This window comes from Sander vitreus, chromosome 20, assembly GCF_031162955.1.
Source record: "Sander vitreus isolate 19-12246 chromosome 20, sanVit1, whole genome shotgun sequence".
Taxonomy (NCBI): Eukaryota; Metazoa; Chordata; class Actinopteri; order Perciformes; family Percidae; genus Sander; species Sander vitreus.
Window position 1 is genome coordinate 9,659,517 of NC_135874.1, and position 20,998 is coordinate 9,680,514.

Below are 20,998 nucleotides of genomic sequence, written 5' to 3' on the forward strand. Positions count from 1 at the left end.
ACACTTTAACCATCAGTGGTTTTAAGGCTGAAGATGCTGGAGATTACTACTGTCTGGGTGCTCATAGTGCTGGAGTGTTCACACAGTGATTTAGAGCCGTACAAAAACCTCCTTCAGTTTGACTGAAGTGAAAGCGGCCTGCTGCAGGTGCAGAGGGTTGGTGAAGAGACTGTGATGAGGAGAACTGGTCCAGTGAACACAACACAAGAGTCATCAAGCAGAACCACAATGAATCTAAATACAACTGACACAAACTCACAGACGCTCTTACACATACAGTTTTAAACTTATATTCTCATCAGTTAATTCAACTCTTTATAAGTAAACTGGGAAAGTTAAATTCTTGTTATATTGTAGCCACTGATATCAAATACTTTAACAGTACCTCTACTTATAGCTGCACAAATCAAAAAACTCAAAAAGATTTTTAAACTCAAAAAGCAGTATTTTAAATTCAAATGTCGCACAAAAAGTTCAACATATCCTGAGCTGTAGTATAATATCAGGTGTTATACTGAGATGATCAAGAAGGTATTTCTCATTCCACATTCAATGAATATATTATAAAAGAAATACAAAGACACTGACTCATTATAATCCACAGTTTTATTTAATGATGGTTTAATGTTCATACCACATTGTTGATGAATGAATACTTTCTCTTGGAGTGAAACTAATAAAATTCAGTGTAACATGAAAAGTGATGAACATTAAGAAGAACATGCAGAATATGAGTATTAGAAAGCAACATGCACACTAAAACACAGAGTAGAGAGCTGTGAAACATGCAGAAATATGTGAGCAGAGGAGATGTGTAGCTTCATCAAGATCTCTATCAAAGAAGCAGCATCATTTCCAGACAGGAAGTGTTGCTGAAGCTCTACTCTGAGCAGCGGTCAGGGTCCAGGCTTTGAGTGACAGGGCTCTGTCCATTCAGACTGGCCTCACAGCTCACTGAGCCCGCCTTCCTCCACTGGTCTGCAGGGAGGCTCAGGGTGCTGCTCCAGCTGTAGTGGCTGTCCCCCCCCAGGACCTCCAGGCTGTGGGACACCCCTGAGGAGCTGCTGCTGCCCCCCACCTTCCAGCCCAGCCTCCAGGCTGAGGGGAAGCCCCCGCTGGCCAGACACACCAGTGTGGCACTGCCCTGCTGCAGCTCCTCTCTGGAGGGGGGGAGGAGGCTCAGGGTGGGCCGCACCACACCCACTGGAGGACAGAGGGGGGGAGAAAAGGCAGAGGAATCAGAGTGAAGGCTTGGTTATAGAAAAACATGACATACTGGTCATTTCTCATATTTGATCACAACAACAACAGACCATCAGACACATGGTTCAAGTGTAAATGCAACTAAAAAGGTTCATTGATAATGATCATTGATGACATCTTCATATGTGTTCCATAATGTGTGACAGTGAATAACTCGTCCCTGTGATGATTTTCTTCTGTTTAAACTGACAGAGCTGAAACACTCATGTGACTACAGCTCAAACCTTTGTCATCTGTCTCTTTCACTTCCTTTCCACTACATGTCAAATGAATGAACCGTGAACACAAAGATAAACTGCATTTACTGAACAAATCGTATTCGTATTAAACAGGATTCCACATCAGATTTTAATTCTTTAAATATTTTGAAAAAATATATATATAAAAATATATCAATTATGGTTATGTTTAAAAAAAATATTAATTCAGAAAATTCTACATTAAAATGTATATAATGAAAATATTTAACACATCTTATTATTTCAAATAGAAGAGTAGATTTTATTCAGTTTCATTAAAGTTTATTATCTAAAGATACAATACTGAATTAACATTGATTTCTGCAAAATTTCTTTTCAGATCAGGAGATCATTCTCACTTCATAAAATAGTACAAATAATCAATGACATTATCAACACTAAACTTGATCACATTCTTGTTCAATATTTGATCAAAAGTTATATCTGCTGTATGTTGTATAAAATAAATAATCTGTGGTACTTACAGTCAACGGTGAGTTTGGTTCCTCCACCAAAAGTCAACCACAGTGATACAAACTCATGAAGTGGCCGTACAAAAACCTCCTGCACTGGGAACAAGCATCTATCCACTGAAAACTCTCTGCTTTTTCTCATTACACAGAAAACTTTATACTTAAATGAATATACAAGGCTTTAATAATGATACAGATTGAAATTATTGTATAATGAATATTATTTCTTTAATTTTACTTTACTTTTTTTACACCTGACCAAGAAACAATTACAGTCGCCTTTTAACAAAGTCATTTTTTCACAGTTTTATATATAGGTAAGTAGATACATAGTTAAATGAATATGATTCTTTTAAATAAAAATAATTAACAAAAGTTTTTCAAGCAGAAGTGAAATATATTATTTATCTTCAGTAAACCCTGTAAGTAATTTAAAGGCAGACAAACAGACATCTCATACCAACCACAGTGGACACAAACTCATCCTTAAATCCTCAACTGCACTTCTAATATCAATATATTCTTCTATTCCATTAAGATCAGAGATATTGTTAAATCCGAGCAGTATTCCTCCTGATGTTGTGTCCCACGTTGCCTTCAGTCTGTTGAGAGCAGAGAAATCATTTCCATAGAGAGGAGGCTTTGCATGGTCAGCTGATCCTCCAGTGAACTGAGAAGCTTTATAGTCCTGTGAGTTCAACACTGCAGGACTCAGATCTGTCAGTCAACACAGCAGAAACACAACCACCATGACTCTCATCACCATCCTCATCTGGACGCTGGCCTGCTGCTGTTTTACAGGTTCATTCACTCAGCAACATTTCAAACATCATGTGCTGCCTTTTTCTCATTTATTTCTGCTGATAAATGAATGATTGGTTTTTGTCTGCAGGATGCAGCGGTCAGGTGACTGTGACTCAGCCTCCAGTAGTGACATTTACTCCAGGATCCACTGTCACTCTCACCTGTAAAATCAACAGACCGGTTTATCAATATGATGATGGAGATTGGGCTATGTTCTGGTATCAACAGAAATCTGGACAGACTCCAAAGCTCCTAATAAAATATGCGAAAACCCGTCAATCGGGCATTCCAGTTCGGTTTAGTGGCAGTGGAAGCAGCTCTGACTTCACTTTGACCATCAGTGGAGTTCTGACTGAAGATGCAGCAGTTTATTACTGTCAGAGTTACCATAGTGGTGGAGTGTTCACACAGTGATTTGTCGTCGTACAAAAACCTCCCTCAGTCAGACTGCAGAGACTCTGAGCTGTTACAGCAGGAACCGACTGCAGCTGCTGAAGAGGAAGAGACTCTGACACAGACCACTGAACACAGAGCTCAAAATACATATTCACACTAATATATTAATATATTAGGTTGCTCTTATTTTATTATTTATATTAAATATTTTAAAAACAAATCTATCAGCACTACATCACGTTGTGTTCACATTTACTGTTGTCCAATCACATATTTAGAAAAACTCGATTGTTCTTGTTTTTTGTTTTTATCATGATTAAACATGTATTCTTTTCTTTTTTATATCACTATATAGTTCTAAGTTCAGGACAACTTTAAAACGTAATAATATTTAATTGATCAATTCAAAGCTTTTCATTTCCCACAGAGAGGAGTATCAGTTGGAGATATGAAACCATTACATTTCTTACTACTCTTCATCAAATAAAAGGCCAAAGGCTTCATCATGTCATTCATCAGTGAAAGCTTTATTAGCATCAATCATCAACATGACAGTTATTAAGCACACACACACACATCCAGCTGCTGAGCTACACACATTACCTCTAAGTTGCTGTCCAACACTTTACAGCAGGGCTGTTCTCTGTCACACAAAGCTTTAGTTTCCTCTACAAACATTGAAACTCATATTGATCAGAGCAGCAGGTGTGTTCCTCCTGCTCCCCCCACACAGAGCTCCTGTCCTGGGCTTCAGCCAGCCCCTCTAGACCTTACACTGGCTCCTGTGGAGGGACTGGGTCTGGCTGTGGCCATGATGGAGGACCTTGCAGGAGTACAGCTCTCCTAACATCCAGCGCTCCTGGCTCAGGCTCAGGGTGCTGCTGCTGCTGTAGCGTCCACTCTTCTCCTCCTCGGAGCTGCTCATGACCCCCTCTGTCACCTCTGTACCGTCCAGCTCCCAGCTCACCACGGCTCCCTGAGGAGAGTAGCCAGTCAGCAGGCAGGCCAGCGTGGCCGAGCCCCCAGAGAGCTGCTCAGAGGAAGGGGGAAGCAGAGAGACTGAGGGCCTGACCATGGGACCAGCTGGACGGGAGAGCAGAGACACACCAGGAGAACATTAACTACCACTGTTGGACAGACGGCTGAACATGAGACACTTCTGATACATGACAGAGGTTAACACTACTGGGGAGTAGCTGTGTGAGGGATACTCAGTGGTGGAATGTGGCTAAGTACGTCTACTACAGTACTGTACAAATTTGAGGTACTTGTACTTAACTTGACTCTTCTCTTTTCATGCTACTTCATACTTCTACTCCATTATATTTTAGAGGGAAATATTGTACTGTTTACTCCACTACATTAATCTAACAGCTTTAGTTAATAGTTACTTTACAAATTAAGTTTGTTGCACACGAAACACGTGTAGTTAAAAAATACTATGTTCTATTTTAAAATAAACTATCCAACAATATACAGGTCTACAAGTACAGCTGAAATGATTAGATGATTCACCACAGAACTGTTTTGATCCTTTCCTGTTTCTAAAATTTGAGGATTTTTCTGCATTGACTACTTTTACTTTTATTTTTTCAAGTTCATTTTCCTGATGATCCTCTTTCCACTGCTGGTGATGATGTGATCACACAGAGGAGAGGAGCTGAGATATGGAAGAAAATGAGGTCTAATAAAAGAAAACTATAACAGTTGATGTCATTTTGACAATTAAAGCAATTCATCTTTAAAAAAAAAACTGTGGAACTCATCATAAACATGAATTAGACAACAATATGCAACATGACTTTAAAGGTTTAAAGCTAATAGAAAAGTTGAATTAATGTTCATTAAATGAAATCTTCTCATCTGCTTTATGATGTCTGACAGTTAATAACTCATCCCTGAGATGATTTTGTGAAAAGAAATGTAACATCTGTATACAGTTAAAGACTTTGTCATCTGTCTGTTTCACTTCCTTTTCACTACTTTAAACTAACGGACTGGGAAGTTGAACTACAGCGATACTACAAATCATTTTAATCTCACTTACTTGTTTTAACATTATATTTTATACCAAACAATTGTTTAAATGTGAAAACATAAAAAACTAGGAACTACATTTTTAAGCTATTTTCTGGACTATACAAATTTGCTCAGAAAAAGTTTCAAACCAAATTTTGTGAAACAAATATCTGATTAAAGCAATCTGCATATAAGTCATCATAACATCATCTTTAATACTAAAAGAATATTAATCTCTGCACAAGGTTCTTCCTGAACGTCAATATCAGACCAGCCTAATAGTTATCCAAAAATATCCAAAACATATGAAATATCCAACATAATTTTGTGTTTTATTATATTCTGATGCAAACTTTAGTATAATAGTTCATGGTGTAGGAATGAGAAATCTGTGGTACTTACAGTAAATGATGAGTTTGGTTCCTCCACCAAAAGTCCACCACAGTGATACAAACTCATTAAGTGGCCGTACAAAAACCTCCTGCACTGGGAACAAGCATCTATCCACTGAAAACTCACTTCTTTGGTCTCAAAACTGCAATTTCTTTTTAATTTATTCAATATACAACATTATTTAACTATTAGACCTGAAATTTCTTCAAAAACCAATTAAATAATTGTTATTGTAATTTGTATTATTTTAACAGTTGAGTGGCAAACAGTTAATGTGTAAAAACTGTAATGTTTTAAAAATATTTTTTTCATCATTTGTTAAACTGCAAAGAAAAACGAAAAGGAATTTTTTTTTAGAGAAATCTTGATCCACAAGTTTATGATCAACAGCTTTCAAAAGTATATTGTTTACAATACAAGTTAATTAAGGAAAATAAATACATATATTATACCAACCACAGTGACACTATTATCCAAATGTTGAAAATCCTTAAGCTTATAATCTATTTTTTCCCTTCACAATAACATCATAGATATTGTTAAACCGAGCAGTATTCCTCCTGATGTTGTGTCCCACGTTGCCTTCAGTCTGTTGAGAGCAGAGAAATCATTTCCATAGAGAGGAGGCTTTGCATGGTCAGCTGATCCTCCAGTGAACTGAGAAGCTTTATAGTCCTGTGAGTTCAACACTGCAGGACTCAGATCTGTCAGTCAACACAGCAGAAACACAACCACCATGACTCTCATCACCATCCTCATCTGGACGCTGGCCTGCTGCTGTTTTACAGGTTCATTCACTCAGCAACATTTCAAACATCATGTGCTGCCTTTTCTCTCATTTATTTCTGCTGATAAATGAATGATTGGTTTTTGTCTGCAGGATGCAGCGGTCAGGTGACTGTGACTCAGCCTCCAGTAGTGACATCTACTCCAGGATCCACTGTCACTCTCACCTGTAAAATCAACAGACCGGTTTATCAATATAGTGATGGAGATTGGGCTATGTCCTGGTATCAACAGAAATCTGGACAGACTCCAAAGCTCCTCATAAAATATGCGAGCACCCTTGAATCAGGAACACCAGCTCGGTTTAGTGGCAGTGGAAGCAGCTCTGACTTCACTTTGACCATCAGTGGAGTTCTGACTGAAGATGCAGCAGTTTATTACTGTCAGAGTTACCATAGTGGTGGAGTCGTTCACACAGTGATTTGTCATCGTACAAAAACCTCCCTCAGTCAGACTGCAGAGACTCTGAGCTGTTACAGCAGGAACCGACTGCAGCTGCTGAAGAGGAAGAGACTCTGACACAGACCACTGAACACAGAGCTGACAGTAACCCCACCAAGCACAAACTACATATTTATATTAATCACTTAATTAAACACATTATTAAACATCTAATGACACCACATCATGTTCTGTTCAGATTTAGCTAAAGAGACAAATGTTGCTCGATCACATATTTGACTCATGATTTCTGCCTCGCTAAAAAATCAAGTTCAGTTCACAACAAGTTTCTTGGCATGATTAAAACATGTATTATTTACTTTTCTTTACTACTATCTAATTTCGCTATCATTACAAATTTTTAAAGGAGAAACATTAATATTTACATGTTTAATCCAAAGCTTTTCATTTCCCACAGAGAGGAGTATCAGTTGAAGATATAAAACCATTACATTTCTTACTACTCTTCATCAAATAAACGACCAAAGACTTATTAGCAGCATCAATCATCAACATGACAGTTATTAAGCACACACACACATCCAGCTGCTGAGCTACACACATGACAGAGCTGACAGGAACCTCACCAATCACAAACCTTGTGATCTCTGCTCCTCTTCAAAGTAATATTTTTTTTGTCTCATTTTCAGATTGGAGCAGGGACTTCTTCCAGTTTATCAGTTTCTGTTGCTACATTATCTCCCTGAACCTTGGTTTTGAGTGATAGGGCTTTGTGCACTTTAGTAAGATTTTATCTTTTAGGGATTGTTATTCCTTAAAAATGTACCAACTGTAACTGAAAGCATGCTGACGGTCGATTAAAAAGCCGTAATAAGGCAGGTTTACTGTATAATAAGTACTATGCAGGTGGAGGTCAGACGACCAGCTCCTCTATCAGCTGCAGAGTCAGTTAAACAGCCTGCAGACTAAAACACTGCAGATCATGTAAAGTGATAACAAAATCAGCCAAAACTGCCCGTCAAGCTCGCTGGCTTGCTAAACTACCTAGCTTGAACCACCTGGGCTATCAAGGACTTACCTGTTCTCTGTTCCTTCCTTGTGTGTTGATGCTGGAAATATGGAAATTTGCAAGTTGAAATTGACGCGCAATGAAAAACAGCTTTTGTGATTGAAGGGTTTGAATTTTTTTGGAGCAGATAAATGAAACCCACACATCTGCTTAACACACCTTAGGAGAGATTTGAACACACATCTCCACTTCCCCAGTCCTTGTCCCTCACCACTGGACCATCTCCGGCACTGATCAACACCGAAAACCAGAGAGACAAAGAAGATCAGACTGAAGCTGCAGAAACTTCATCTTCATCAACCTGCAGAGAAACAAAGTTTACAGACTGAAAAAGATTCACACTGAAAGATTAGATTAGATTAGATTCAACTGTATTGTCATTGCACAAGTAAGGACAACCAGTATAACGAAATGCAGTTTAACATCTAACCAGTAGTCCAATCATTAAAAGTGCTTTTTCTTTATAGCAGTGCTTAAAAAAGCATAAAACACAGAATGCAGTATGATCATATACAGTGCATTGTTGAGGTGCATTAGCAAATAAAGTGCAATAGAGTTCTGAGAAATCAGACAGTCCACAGTCCATATAATACCAGAGACAGAATGCAGTATGATCATATACAGTGCATTGTTGAGGTGCATTAATAAAGTGCATAGTGATCAGAAGTAGTCAGACAGTCCATAGTCCATGTGCAAAAGAAGAGAGGGCGGTGCGGGGCGGGGCAGGGGCAGGGGCTAGTGTTGTGTCTTGGTGTTGAGCAGCGTTATGATGTTGTGAAAAAAGCTGTTTCTGAGCCTACTGGTGACTCCTAAGGCTCCTGTAACGTCTCCCAGACGGGAGGATGGAGAACAGTCCATGACTGGGGTGTGTGTGGTCCTCGATGATATTGTGTGCACGTCGCAGACACCGTGAGTGATGAAGGTCAGTGATGGCCGGGAGTGATGTGCCAATGATTATCTGAGCAGTTTTCACCACTCGCTGTAGGGCTTTCCTGTCAGCCATTGTGCAGACTGGAGCTGCAGAAACTTCATTTTCATCAACCTGCAGAGAAACAAAGTTTACAGACTGAAAAAGATTCACACTGAAACATGTTGACAAAGTCTGATTCTTCTCTGTGTGAGAGTCACTACACATCATAGATTTCTTTTAGCTCAGCTGGTTAAAATGCAATTTTACAGTCTGAAGGTTGTGGGTTGAAATCCCACCTGGACTGTTTGTCTTTTCCTTCTTTCAACATTTAGAGGACTGTTTCATAAAGGCTTCTCTTATTGTGGCTTCTCCACATGAAGGGCCCACCAGAAGACACATCATCACGTTTTCTTGCCCATTGGGCCTCAGGAGAGGGCACTCCATGATATTATATCTACAGGCATCCAAGAGGACACTTTGCAGCCTGTTTTCAGAACACTATCTGACCTCTGACCCGATTGAAGTACATAATCAATGATGAACACAACAGCAATCTCATGTCCATGTGAAGATATTTAACCTGTACAACCAGCAGAGGGAAGTCTGTATCTCTTCATGAGCACAAAGGCCTTTGGGAAACTTTGCAGAGAGAAGAGGAACAGAAAGTCCAAAGATTCTACATGTTCTTAATCAGTCCACAGGGAGATGTAGCCTCTACTGACTCCACCTCATCTCTCCCTTTCTGTTTCACAAGGACAGGTGTACCCAAATGTGTTTTGCATGATTTTAATGCATCACTGCTCCTCACAGTTTTAAGTTCTTATGTCACAGAGAGTCTGGACTGTTTCCATGCACTCACACTGAAAACTGCATCAGGATGATGTTGCTAATAACTCTGTTTGTCATGTTGGGTTTTCTGAGTCAGGGTGAGAGATTTTGAAAGTGTATCTGACATTTAAAGAGAATTTTATGTGTGCTGCAATTTCTGTTTGTTCTTTTAATGTTTGTGTCCAGTTTTCTTTGTGTTTTGGTCTTCTTCTTATTATAATTTAAACTGCTGATCCATGTTGTTAGCAATCTAACATTTCTTCTTAAGGTCACATTTTTTTTATCATTTCAGAGTCGTCTGCCAACAATTTTCTGACTCAGGCTGACAAATTCAAGTCTGTTAGTCTTGAAGGGACTGTGACCATCAGCGCCTCAGGGAGTTCAAATATTGGTGCTGATCTCAGTTGGTACCTTCAGAAACCTGGACAGGCTCCTAAACTTCTTATATACTCTTCATCAACTCTCTTCACTGGAACTCCGCCTCGATTCAGTGGCAGTAGATCTGGTTCTCACTACACTTTAACTATCAGTGGTTTTAAGGCTGAAGATGCTGGAGATTACTACTGTCTGGGCTACCATGGTAGTGGAGCGTTCACACAGTGATTTAGAGCCGTACAAAAACCTCCTTCAGTTTGACTGAAGTGAAAGCGGCCTGCTGCAGGTGCAGAGGGTTGGTGAAGAGACTGTGATGAGGAAAACTGGTCCAGTGAACACAACACAAGAGTCATCAAGCAGAACCACAATGAATCTAAATACAACTGACACAAACTCACAGACGCTCTTACACATACAGTTTTAAACTTATATTCTCATCAGTTAATTCAACTCTTTATAAGTAAACTGGGAAAGTTAAATTCTTGTTATATTGTAGCCATTGATATCAAATAATTTAACAGTATATCTATTGATAGCTGCACAAATCAAAAGACTAAAAAAACTCAAAAAGCAGTATTTTAAATTCAAATGTCACACAAAAAGTACAACATATCCTGAGCTGTAGTATAATATCAGGTGTTATACTGAGATGATCAAGAAGGTATTTCTCATTCCACATTCAATGACTATATTATAAAAGAAATACAAAGACACTGACTCATTATAATCCACAGTTTTATTTAATGATGGTTTAATGTTCATACCACATTGTTGATGAATGAATACTTTCTCTTGGAGTGAAACTAATAAAATTCAGTGTAACATGAAAAGTGATGAACATTAAGAAGAACATGCAGAATATGAGTATTAGAAAGCAACATGCACACTAAAACACAGAGTAGAGAGCTGTGAAACGTGCAGAAATATGTGAGCAGAGGAGATGTGTAGCTTCATCAAGATCTCTATCAAAGAAGCAGCATCATTTCCAGACAGGAAGTGTTGCTGAAGCTCTACTCTGAGCAGCGGTCAGGGTCCAGGCTTTGAGTGACAGGGCTCTGTCCATTCAGACTGGCCTCACAGCTCACTGAGCCCGCCTTCCTCCACTGGTCTGCAGGGAGGCTCAGGGTGCTGCTCCAGCTGTAGTGGCTGTCCCCCCCCAGGACCTCCAGGCTGTGGGACACCCCTGAGGAGCTGCTGCTGCCCCCCACCTTCCAGCCCAGCCTCCAGGCTGAGGGGAAGCCCCCGCTGGCCAGACACACCAGTGTGGCACTGCCCTGCTGCAGCTCCTCTCTGGAGGGGGGGAGGAGGCTCAGGGTGGGCCGCACCACACCCACTGGAGGACAGAGAGGGGGGAGAAAAGGCAGAGGAATCAGAGTGAAGGCTTGGTTATAGAAAAACATGACATACTGGTCATTTCTCATATTTGATCAAATAAAACAGAACAACTTGTGCTGCTGTTGCTCTCATAAATCACTCAGTATCAGACCATCAGACACATGGTTCAAGTGTAAATGCAACTAAAAAGGTTCATTGATAATGATCATTGATGACATCTTCATATGTGTTCCATAATGTGTGACAGTGAATAACTCATCCCTGTGATGATTTTCTTCTGTTTAAACTGACAGAGCTGAAACACTCATGTGACTACAGCTCAAACCTTTGTCATCTGTCTCTTTCACTTCCTTTCCACTACATGTCAAATGAATGAACCGTGAACACAAAGATAAACTGCATTTACTGAACAAATCGTATTCGTATTAAACAGGATTCCACATCAGATTTTAATTCTTTAAATATTTTGAAAAAATATATATATAAAAATATATCAATTATGGTTATGTTTAAAAAAAATATTAATTCAGAAAATTCTACATTAAAATGTATATAATGAAAATATTTAACACATCTTATTATTTCAAATAGAAGAGTAGATTTTATTCAGTTTCATTAAAGTTTATTATCTAAAGATACAATACTGAATTAACATTGATTTCTGCAAAATTTCTTTTCAGATCGGGAGATCATTCTCACTTCATAAAATAGTACAAATAATCAATGACATTATCAACACTAAACTTGATCACATTCTTGTTCAATATTTGATCAAAAGTTATATCTGCTGTATGTTGTATAAAATAAATAATCTGTGGTACTTACAGTCAACGGTGAGTTTGGTTCCTCCACCAAAAGTCCACCACAGTGATACAAACTCATGAAGTGGCCGTACAAAAACCTCCTGCACTGGGAACAAGCATCTATCCACTGAAAACTCTCTGCTTTTTCTCATTACACAGAAAACTTTATACTTAAATGAATATACAAGGCTTTAATAATGATACAGATTGAAATTATTGCATGAAGAAGATTATTTCTTTCATTTTGATTTACTTTTCTACACCTGACCAAGAAACAATTAGTCTCCTTTAACAAAGTCATTTTTTCACAGTTTTATATAAATTGATACATAGTTAAATGAATATGATTCTTTTAAATAATAATAATTATTAAAAGTTTTTCAAGCAGAAGTGAAATATGTTATTTATCTTCAGTAAACCCTGTAAGTAATTTAAAGGCAGACAAACAGACATCTCATACCAACCACAGTGGACACAAACTCATCCTTAAATCCTCAACTGCACTTCTAATATCAATATATTCTTCTATTCCATTAAGATCAGAGATATTGTTAAACCGAGCAGTATTCCTCCTGATGTTGTGTCCCACGTTGCCTTCAGTCTGTTGAGAGCAGAGAAATCATTTCCATAGAGAGGAGGCTTTGCATGGTCAGCTGATCCTCCAGTGAACTGAGAAGCTTTATAGTCCTGTGAGTTCAACACTGCAGGACTCAGATCTGTCAGTCAACACAGCAGAAACACAACCACCATGACTCTCATCACCATCCTCATCTGGACGCTGGCCTGCTGCTGTTTTACAGGTCAGGATTATTTTGAAATTATTTCAAATACCAGTCACATACATAATGTAATTGCTGGATAAAACCATTCTACATCTTAATATGACTTAATGTACAGTTTTTGTGTGTCTTTTTTTAAGGATCTGGTAGTCAAGTGACAGTGACTCAACCTGCAGTCGCATCATCTTCTCTTGGATCCGCAGTCACTCTGACTTGTAAAACCGACCCAAAAGTTTATGTTTGGTCAGATGGAGATAGTAGAGTATACTGGTACCAGCAGAAATCTGGAGAAGCTCCAAAGTTGGTCATCAGCTTGGGTAAAAATCCCACAAGTGAGTTTTCTTCTAGATTCTCTGGCCGAGGAGACGGATTGAACGCTGCAATGACCATCAGTGGAGTTAAGGCTGAAGATGCAGCAGTTTATTACTGTCAGAGTTTCCATGAGATAAACAGTGCTCCGTCGTTCACACAGTGATTTGTCGTCGTACAAAAACCTCCCTCAGTCAGACTGCAGAGACTCTGAGCTGTTACAGCAGGAACCGACTGCAGCTGCTGAAGAGGAAGAGACTCTGACACAGACCACTGAACACAGAGCTGACAGTAACCCCACCAAACACAAAACTTATTGTGATCTCTGCTTCTGTTTTCAAAGTATTTTTTAACCATTTTCAGATTGGAGTAGGGACTTCTTCCAGTTTCTCAGTTTCTGTTGCTACATTATCTCCCTGACCTTGGTTCAGAGTGATCTGGCCTCCGGCTGCAAAAGTGTGGTTTATGCCTAATTCAGCAAATCAGGATTTTTTAAATACTTTTTTATTATCTTGAACCACCTCCTCCAAAGCCAATCACAACTTTGCTCTCATTTCTGGTCAAAATTCATTTTGCTTTTCGCTCTCGGGCCATCATGTTTAGATGAGCTAATGACTGATCTTGTAGCTCAACCCCAAATGATAAACCAAAACCAAAAACTAGAGAGACAAAGAAGACTGAAAAAGATTCACACTGAAACATGTTGACAAAGTCTGATTCTTAAATGTGTGAGACTCCATTTACCGCTTAGATTTCTGTCAGCTCTGTTAGTGGAGATGAAGTTTTACAGTCTGAAGGTTGTGGATTTAAATCCCACCTGGACTCTTTGTGTTTTCCTTCTGTCAACCCTCAGAGGACTGTTTCATAAAGGCTTCGCTTATTGTGAAAAGCCTGTCTTGAATGAACCGAACAAACTGAACCAGGATCAGTCTGTTTCATAAAGACACTCAGAGCTGAGCCTGAATTCATAAAAACGTCTCACAGGAGGAAATCAGTCTGAACTGGACAAAAGTTCTTGGAATAATACATGTTTGGTTCTTATTTTAGGACAAAAAGTAAAAGCATGTCATCAACTTTCTGAACAAGAAGTGGCTCATATTTCAGCTGAAATGTAGTTTTAACCTGTCAGCAGCTGCTGATGGAGGTCACATTGATGTTTGGGGAAGGCTTGATGACAATAAACATATTTAAATTCTTTAGACAAAAAGCAAAATAATATTATTTATTTATACTTAAACACAACTTTGGGGAAAAGTTGTGAATTAGACTCACAATTAAACTACCCTTAAGGGATTGTAACCCCTTTAATAAACCTTAAACCATGCACATAATGAATTAAAAACCCTTCATAGGAAAGATAGGATTGGCTCTAATTAAAAGCTAGAAAAATATTTTTTAGGGGTTTTAAAAAAACTCTTAAAGGGAGGAGATTACCAAAAGGAAGATTTTTGTAGGGCAGCCTATATGGCACTGCATCGTATTTACTCCAGTGGAAGGGCACCCTACAAGGCACATTATCAAGTTTTGTTGCAGAAGAAGGATCCTCTGTCACTCTCACCTGTAAAACCAGCCAAGCTGTTGATACATGGTCTAATGATGAGGCTATGTTCTGGTATCAACAGAAATCTGGACAGCCTCCAAAGCTCCTCATAAAATATGCGAGCACCCTTGAATCAGGAACACCAGCTCGGTGGAGAGACTCTGACACAGACCACTGAACACAGAGATGACAGTAACCCCACCAAGCACAAACTAAAACACATCAAAACTCCTAAAACAACTGCAATATATTATTCAGTTCAATTTTATTTTGTTGATAATGTCAAATCATGACACAATGTATCTCAGGACAAGCAGGACTGTGGCAGCAGGCGATAGTAGGCTATCTGGTTTAGGACCTCAATTTTAAATCGGCATTAAAGCACAACATGCTGGATGACCCTTGGGGTTTAGTTCTGATTTTCATGAACGTTTTTGAAAATGGCTGCCCTAAAGTACCACTCCACATTGCATTAAGGCATATTATACTTTTTGCATATAAACATTATCATCAGTTTATAACATAGGCTAATATACATTATTACCTAGATCCATCAATATATAAAGTATATCCTAGTTAAAGTCGCTTCACCACGGTCAGCTTAGATAACATGTTAAATCATCAGTAATACTAACATTGTGTATATACCATGATGATAATGACAGGGGTAATTCTGCTGTTACTTTTTGATTTGCAGGACTTTTCCTCGGAGTATTCCGACATTGTGGTGACTACTGACTAGTCTACTACTTTTGACTACTTTTACTTAAATAAATTAACTAAATGGGACTATTTCTTCCAGCCATGACTCTTTTTGTATAGTTATTACGCTTAAAACCACAAGAGGGCAATGTTGACCAGATGTAGGATTGCCAACAGGTATTGCCAACAGAGTTTCATTACCATCTCACACAAGCGCACCCAGTAGCCTAGACGCAGGTTAATCTACTTTTTAGTCAATTTGGATAATATGAAGCATCAGTGCTCATCATGTACAAGATGTCAGGGTCTACTCTTCTTCTTTGGAGTCATATAGCCAAACAGACCATAGTGCTGATTCTACAGCTAACCATTTCACTTTAAAAAAACAAAAGAGGTTGCTGTGTTGCATTACCACGTCAAACCGCAGAGATGTTTCCGCGTTCTTTAAGGGAAGTTGATCTTTGGCCATCGCGGAAGGAAAATTGTTTACAGCGTCGTAAAAAAAAAAAATCACGTGCATCCAACCCTCCCCCGCTTCATGAAATGTATTGTATTTATTTTACATTATAGGTTTCATGATTCAGCTATGATAGCGCCATCTTCATGTTAGCGCGCATCTGCAGGTTGCGTCGATTAGGCTGCTGCTCGCTCGCTCCTCACGGCTCCTAAAGTCTGAAAATGAGCGATCAGAGAAGGAAAGCGTTAAAAACAATACTACAGTTGACGTGTCAAATTCTGTGGGTATGTAAGACTTTATCCTCTGTTTTCCGCATCTTGTAGACCTATATTGTTTTTGTATTCTGCCACTAAACATTACCAATAATATATGGCTTAAGGCTATATATTTATTAATGAAGTTACCATTTATTTACTTCTGTTTAAGATTATATAAAAACAGAGCAACAAGTAGAATAAATCACTTCCATTTGTTGTGTACGTGTTTTGAGGCAGGAACAAAGTACAAGTAGGCCTACAGCATGAACAAAGCAGGACACACACCTGGACACACACTCTCTTTCTATAATATATTTAACACAATGTGAACTGTATTGTGTTTATTTTCTTTGTTATTACTTGATTCTCTATTTTGGCAGTCATGTAACTGAGTTTTATTGTAATAATGGAAGAATGTTCTGTGGTGACTATATGTGAGTTTTTGTGTGAGATTTACAATCTCTTTCTGCTGTCCCCCTTTCTTTTTAATTGATTTCCCATAATATGCAGGACCATCAGCAGAGACTTTAAATATTACCCTTACAGCATGGAATTCAGAATCACCACCAGCTTTATTGGCCTTCATATTATATTTATATGTGTACACATACAAGGAATTTGACTTTTGACAGTTGATAAGTGTGGTATTAATATTTCCCAAATTGTCAAACTATTGTTTTTCAATGTGTATTTTGGATTATGTTGTCATTTTCTTTTTTTAAATGATAAATAATTTAAAAGGTCGTGGGGGGGGGTGGCTGATGAGTGGTCATTGACAGCTTAAAGCTCCATTGTATAATGTTTTGAGTTGATTCTTAGCAACAACAAAAAAAAACTTTGTTCTTTCACAAATATGTGCTCATTCATGTGTAATTACTTCCAACAACTAATCAAAGTATTCTTGTAAGCGTACAGTCTGCCATTCAGAATCATTCAGAATACATACGAGCGACTCTCTCGTATGTATTCTGCCATGTTGCACCTCCATCTTTAAAATACATTAGCCAAAGAGGGACATACCTCCGCCTTTCACGCTTTTACACATAGTGGCACTGTGACGAATGCCAGGGGGAGATTACTCGATCTGCTGTCAGATTTGAAAGCCTGTTGAAGATGGAGGATCACGCTGATACTTTACTAACATTAGCTTGCATTCGTTTGTGAACCTGATAGCTGATGTTAGCAATGAAATGGTACCAAAATAACAAAAACGTAAAACTATTATTACACTGGAAGGAACACTCACAGACAAAGTCGTACTTCTTGGAATAATACGACCACCGTAGGAGTTAAAACGCAATCGGAATGGGAGGGGGGCTAGAAAGTAATATTCAGTTGGTTGTCATATACAATTTCACCGCTAGATGGGAGAAATTCTTACACAATGTAGCTTGATATCACGAAGGCATATAGGAATAATCTGTCCTTATAGATCTTTTCATTTATTTACCAGGTGGTGGGTCTGGTGGTGGGCCTGAGTGGAGTCTACCTGCTGATGATCTACAGACAGAGCAGCTTATTTCTTTCTCACAGCTACATCACTCTGCCAGCGATCCTTGCTCTCGCCAGCGCTGCGTTCCTATTGGCCAGCGGCTGCCTCGGCTCCTGGCTGAGCCTCAGAGATTCCACCTTTCTGCAGGGACTGGTAAGGTTGTGTGTGTGTTAATGGGAGTATCTGTACTTGCATCAGTGCTTGGACTGTACATAATAAAGTGTTTTCTTCTCCAGTTTGTTTATCTGCTCGTTTTGGTCTTTTGTCTGGAAAGTACGGCTTCAGCGTTGGCTTATTTTCACTCAACAAAGGTAAAGAAGTTACTCTAAAATGAATGTGCACTGGACACTCATGCTTTCATGACACTGCAGATCATTCTTTGTGTGTATTGCATTTTTTGTTTAGCTGGATTCAGAGATAGCTCCTCTAAGGGGAGTCTTTCAGTATTACACAGGCAGCAGCAAGGACCTCAACTCTCAAGCTGTGGATGCTGCACAAGAAGAGGTGTGTGTCATGTGAAATTGAGCATCCAAATACCCCAAGCATGTTTCTGATGTGCGGAATGTGTAATAATGATGTAATATTTCAAAATGTACTACGGTATTAAAACTATCTAAAGCAGTAGCATGTACCTGAATCGTATACCATTATATTAATTGGCTTTAGTAGGGTCTTGAATACAAGCATCAACTGTAGCTGAGTGTTGAAGCCAGTATTCTGGCTCAATGGATGAACGTTACCGGGATAAAGCCTGAAATCCAGTGTCTCTCACGTGTCCTCCCCTCTTGCTTTCTCTGCTATTGGGGCTAAGCGCTGCCCAGTACAGTTATGATTGGTTTAAAGAAATGCCAACAAGCCAGAGCGTTATTTCCCCTATCCCAGAATAGATAGGCTGTGTTGCTAGACTCCAGTGCTGACACAGCGCTGTGGAGGCAGGTCTGGCTAGACTAGTATTCAAGTGACTTGGGTTGCACTTCCTCTAATGGCAACAAGATGCTATCTTGAAAATATACCATTTTTCCTTAATGGCAAGTTTTCCATTAAGAGTATATTTAGACTTAAAGGTGGGCATGTTTGGGAAGTATTTGTCTTGAGTGATAGGTGTCTCAAGCTACACTCAGCTGTATTAGTTGGCCCAAAAAAAATCCCCCTAAACCTCAGGCCTTAAATCTTCCATTAATTAATTAAGGGAACCATCAAAGGCATTTTGTCTACTGGAAAAAATTAAACCAAAATCCTGCCAATAATGCTCAAGTTAAGAAGATCTGAATATCTATTTTGGAAGTGCTAGGGAATTTTGTCTTTTGATTCCCATTAGTTGCAGTGTTGCGGCGTCCATGACTACAGGGACTGGCTGGAAACCTCCTGGTTTAACAGCACTGGAGGCCTCTGCGTTCCTCACAGCTGCTGCAACTCTACTTTCCCCTCCTGCAATGGTGCTGTGGACCAGCCATGGCAGCTTTATGCACAGGTAGACATGTGCATCCAGATAAATTCAACACTCATTAAAATAAAAAAAGCTCCAGGAGAAATGTCTGATTGGACCTCCCAGTTTTTCTGTCTTTCTTTTTGAATGTGTCTCTCTTTCAGGGCTGCCAGGAGAAGCTGGAGATCAGATTACAGTTTGTGCTGAGTCTTCTCATCTGGGGCTCCCCGCTGGTTTTTCTAGTGGAGGTGTGAAAAGAACACTTTCTGACTGTTTATTCTGTATACATGTGATAAAAAAATGCACCCTTATTGAAAAACAACACTAACAAGGCACTGTATCCATGTCACATTCTCATTAGGGGCTGAGCCCCCCTAAAGGTCTGAATCTAGAATCGCCCCTGACACCAGCTAGTCCCTTAAGCCCAAGACACACCAACCCGATAATCGGTCAGTGACTCGAGTCTGTTCAGTGTGTTCCGTGCTGTCGTCCGTCCGAGGGGCCGTCGGCCTTCATTTTGGGCGATTTGACTTGTTGAATCGGAAGGCGCGCACTGCCGGCAGTCGGACTCAAATGACAAATCTGATTGGTAGAGTGCTAACCCGGAAACGAGGAGCGGGATGAGCGTGACTAGAGTCTCTCAAAATCTGACGAAAATCTTTTAAACTGACCTTTGTCGATCTGAAATGAAGACAGATTCAACAAACTTTTTTGACCAACTCTTGGAGACTGCTCAGTCCAACTGCCTTTTCTGCCGAGGGTCGGCCATCTGGTTGGTGTGTCACGACCTTTACTGTCTCTGTCTGCTGTTTGGTGTTAGCCAGTTAGCGTACTTTGGCTGCGTATAATGATTAATTAGCTCTTTTACTGAAAACAGCTGCTTTTTGCTTGAAATAAGGCTGAGAGTGAAGGTTGGGTGCTCTAAAACCAAAACAATGAGCTGAAAACACACAAAAACGCTCTGTAGAGCTGAGAGGAGCTGTTGAGTTGGGTGATAATTCCCTGTGGGAAAATGTGTCTGTTAAGTTTTATCAGTTTATTATAGAGCATTGTTTAATTTGGCTGTTCTCCTTTCTTTCCTCTTATCGTGCAGGTTGTTTTGTTTCTGACGGTGGCACAGCTAATGCGACACCAACCAGTTATGGATTATCAAGTACTGGACAAAAACTAAAAGACACTGTGACGGATGGGACAGCATTGTACTTTGCACAATACTTCAAAGTATGTCATATCATATCGTGTAAATGTGCATCAAATTATTATTGGGATTGTTGTTAGAATAATTATTCCTGAGCTGCAGACCTTTTACCTGCCCCACCACTGCTGATTAATACAGGTTTACTCCAGTACACTGCAAAACGTGACATAAAAGTGGTGAAATGTATTTTGCGTAATGCAGTCGTTGGTATTACTGACACCACAAAGATGACGATGGACGGTTTATGGAAAGCTATTTATTGCTTTAGATCTATAGTTGCACCATTCCGTTTATGTTGGTAGACTCAACAGTGTCGTTTAATCCTTCAGAGTGGAAATAAAAGGCTAAATGATTCTCAGTGATGTATAACATCTTCTGTTTAGTGAATATGACTTGCCATCAGGTTGAAGGTACAGGCTTTTTTTAGCCTATCCTGTGCCTAGATATGTTTCATACCCTACAGTATAGCAAACAAATCATAATATGTGATATGATGACTCTATAAGGTGACTTTGTTTTGTTCTTGATTTTTGGTTGTTGGTGTGTTATTATTGTATACAGAGCACTTTGTTTACTGTCTCTATGTTTAATTATTGTTGTTCGTCTGACATTGACACTCAGAATTAATTTCTGAAGGGACAATAAACTAAACTAAATGTTTAAATGCACTGTTCTGTTGATTACACTTGCATTCCATGATTCATGATCTGAATACTCATGATCTGAATACTACTTATGTATGT

The 20,998-nt window shown here is 39.2% G+C and overlaps 1 protein-coding gene and 3 gene segments (V, D, J or C); 1 reads left to right on the top strand and 3 right to left on the bottom strand.

Annotated features, from left to right (window-relative positions):
• Window positions 1–588: 588 nt before the first annotated feature.
• On the bottom strand, window positions 589–2,559 carry LOC144535675 (immunoglobulin lambda constant 6-like). The segment is given in 3 exon segments: window positions 589–1,203; window positions 1,988–2,066; window positions 2,436–2,559. Coding segments are annotated over 3 exon segments (426 nt in total).
• Window positions 2,436–20,998, bottom strand: part of LOC144535673 (Ig kappa chain V region Mem5-like) — a 46,200-nt gene continuing 27,637 nt past the window's right edge. Inside the window, 2 exon segments of the V gene segment in view lie at window positions 2,436–4,258; window positions 5,597–5,632. Coding sequence covers window positions 3,939–4,258; window positions 5,597–5,632 — 356 coding nt within the window.
• Window positions 10,676–20,998, bottom strand: part of LOC144535672 (Ig kappa chain V-III region MOPC 63-like) — a 36,269-nt gene continuing 25,946 nt past the window's right edge. Inside the window, 2 exon segments of the V gene segment in view lie at window positions 10,676–11,290; window positions 12,118–12,153. Coding sequence covers window positions 10,968–11,290; window positions 12,118–12,153 — 359 coding nt within the window.
• tspan37 (tetraspanin 37) lies at window positions 15,880–20,919 on the top strand. The gene is made up of 7 exons (XM_078278239.1): window positions 15,880–16,166; window positions 17,593–17,784; window positions 17,868–17,942; window positions 18,037–18,135; window positions 18,950–19,102; window positions 19,222–19,305; window positions 20,151–20,919. Exons 1-7 carry the CDS (start codon window positions 16,104–16,106, stop codon window positions 20,226–20,228), a joined length of 744 nt encoding a protein of 247 aa, XP_078134365.1. The 5' UTR covers window positions 15,880–16,103; the 3' UTR covers window positions 20,229–20,919.

Bases quoted from the DNA above. Each gene is read 5' to 3' on its own strand.
- tspan37 (XM_078278239.1), top strand. From the start codon at position 16,104: ATGAGCGATCAGAGAAGGAAAGCGTTAAAAACAATACTACAGTTGACG. The intron at 16,167-17,592 runs GTATGTAAGACT...TTTATTTACCAG, and splicing joins TGACGTGTCAAATTCTGTGG to GTGGTGGGTCTGGTGGTGGG. The intron at 17,943-18,036 runs GTAAAGAAGTTA...TTTTTTGTTTAG, and splicing joins CTTATTTTCACTCAACAAAG to CTGGATTCAGAGATAGCTCC.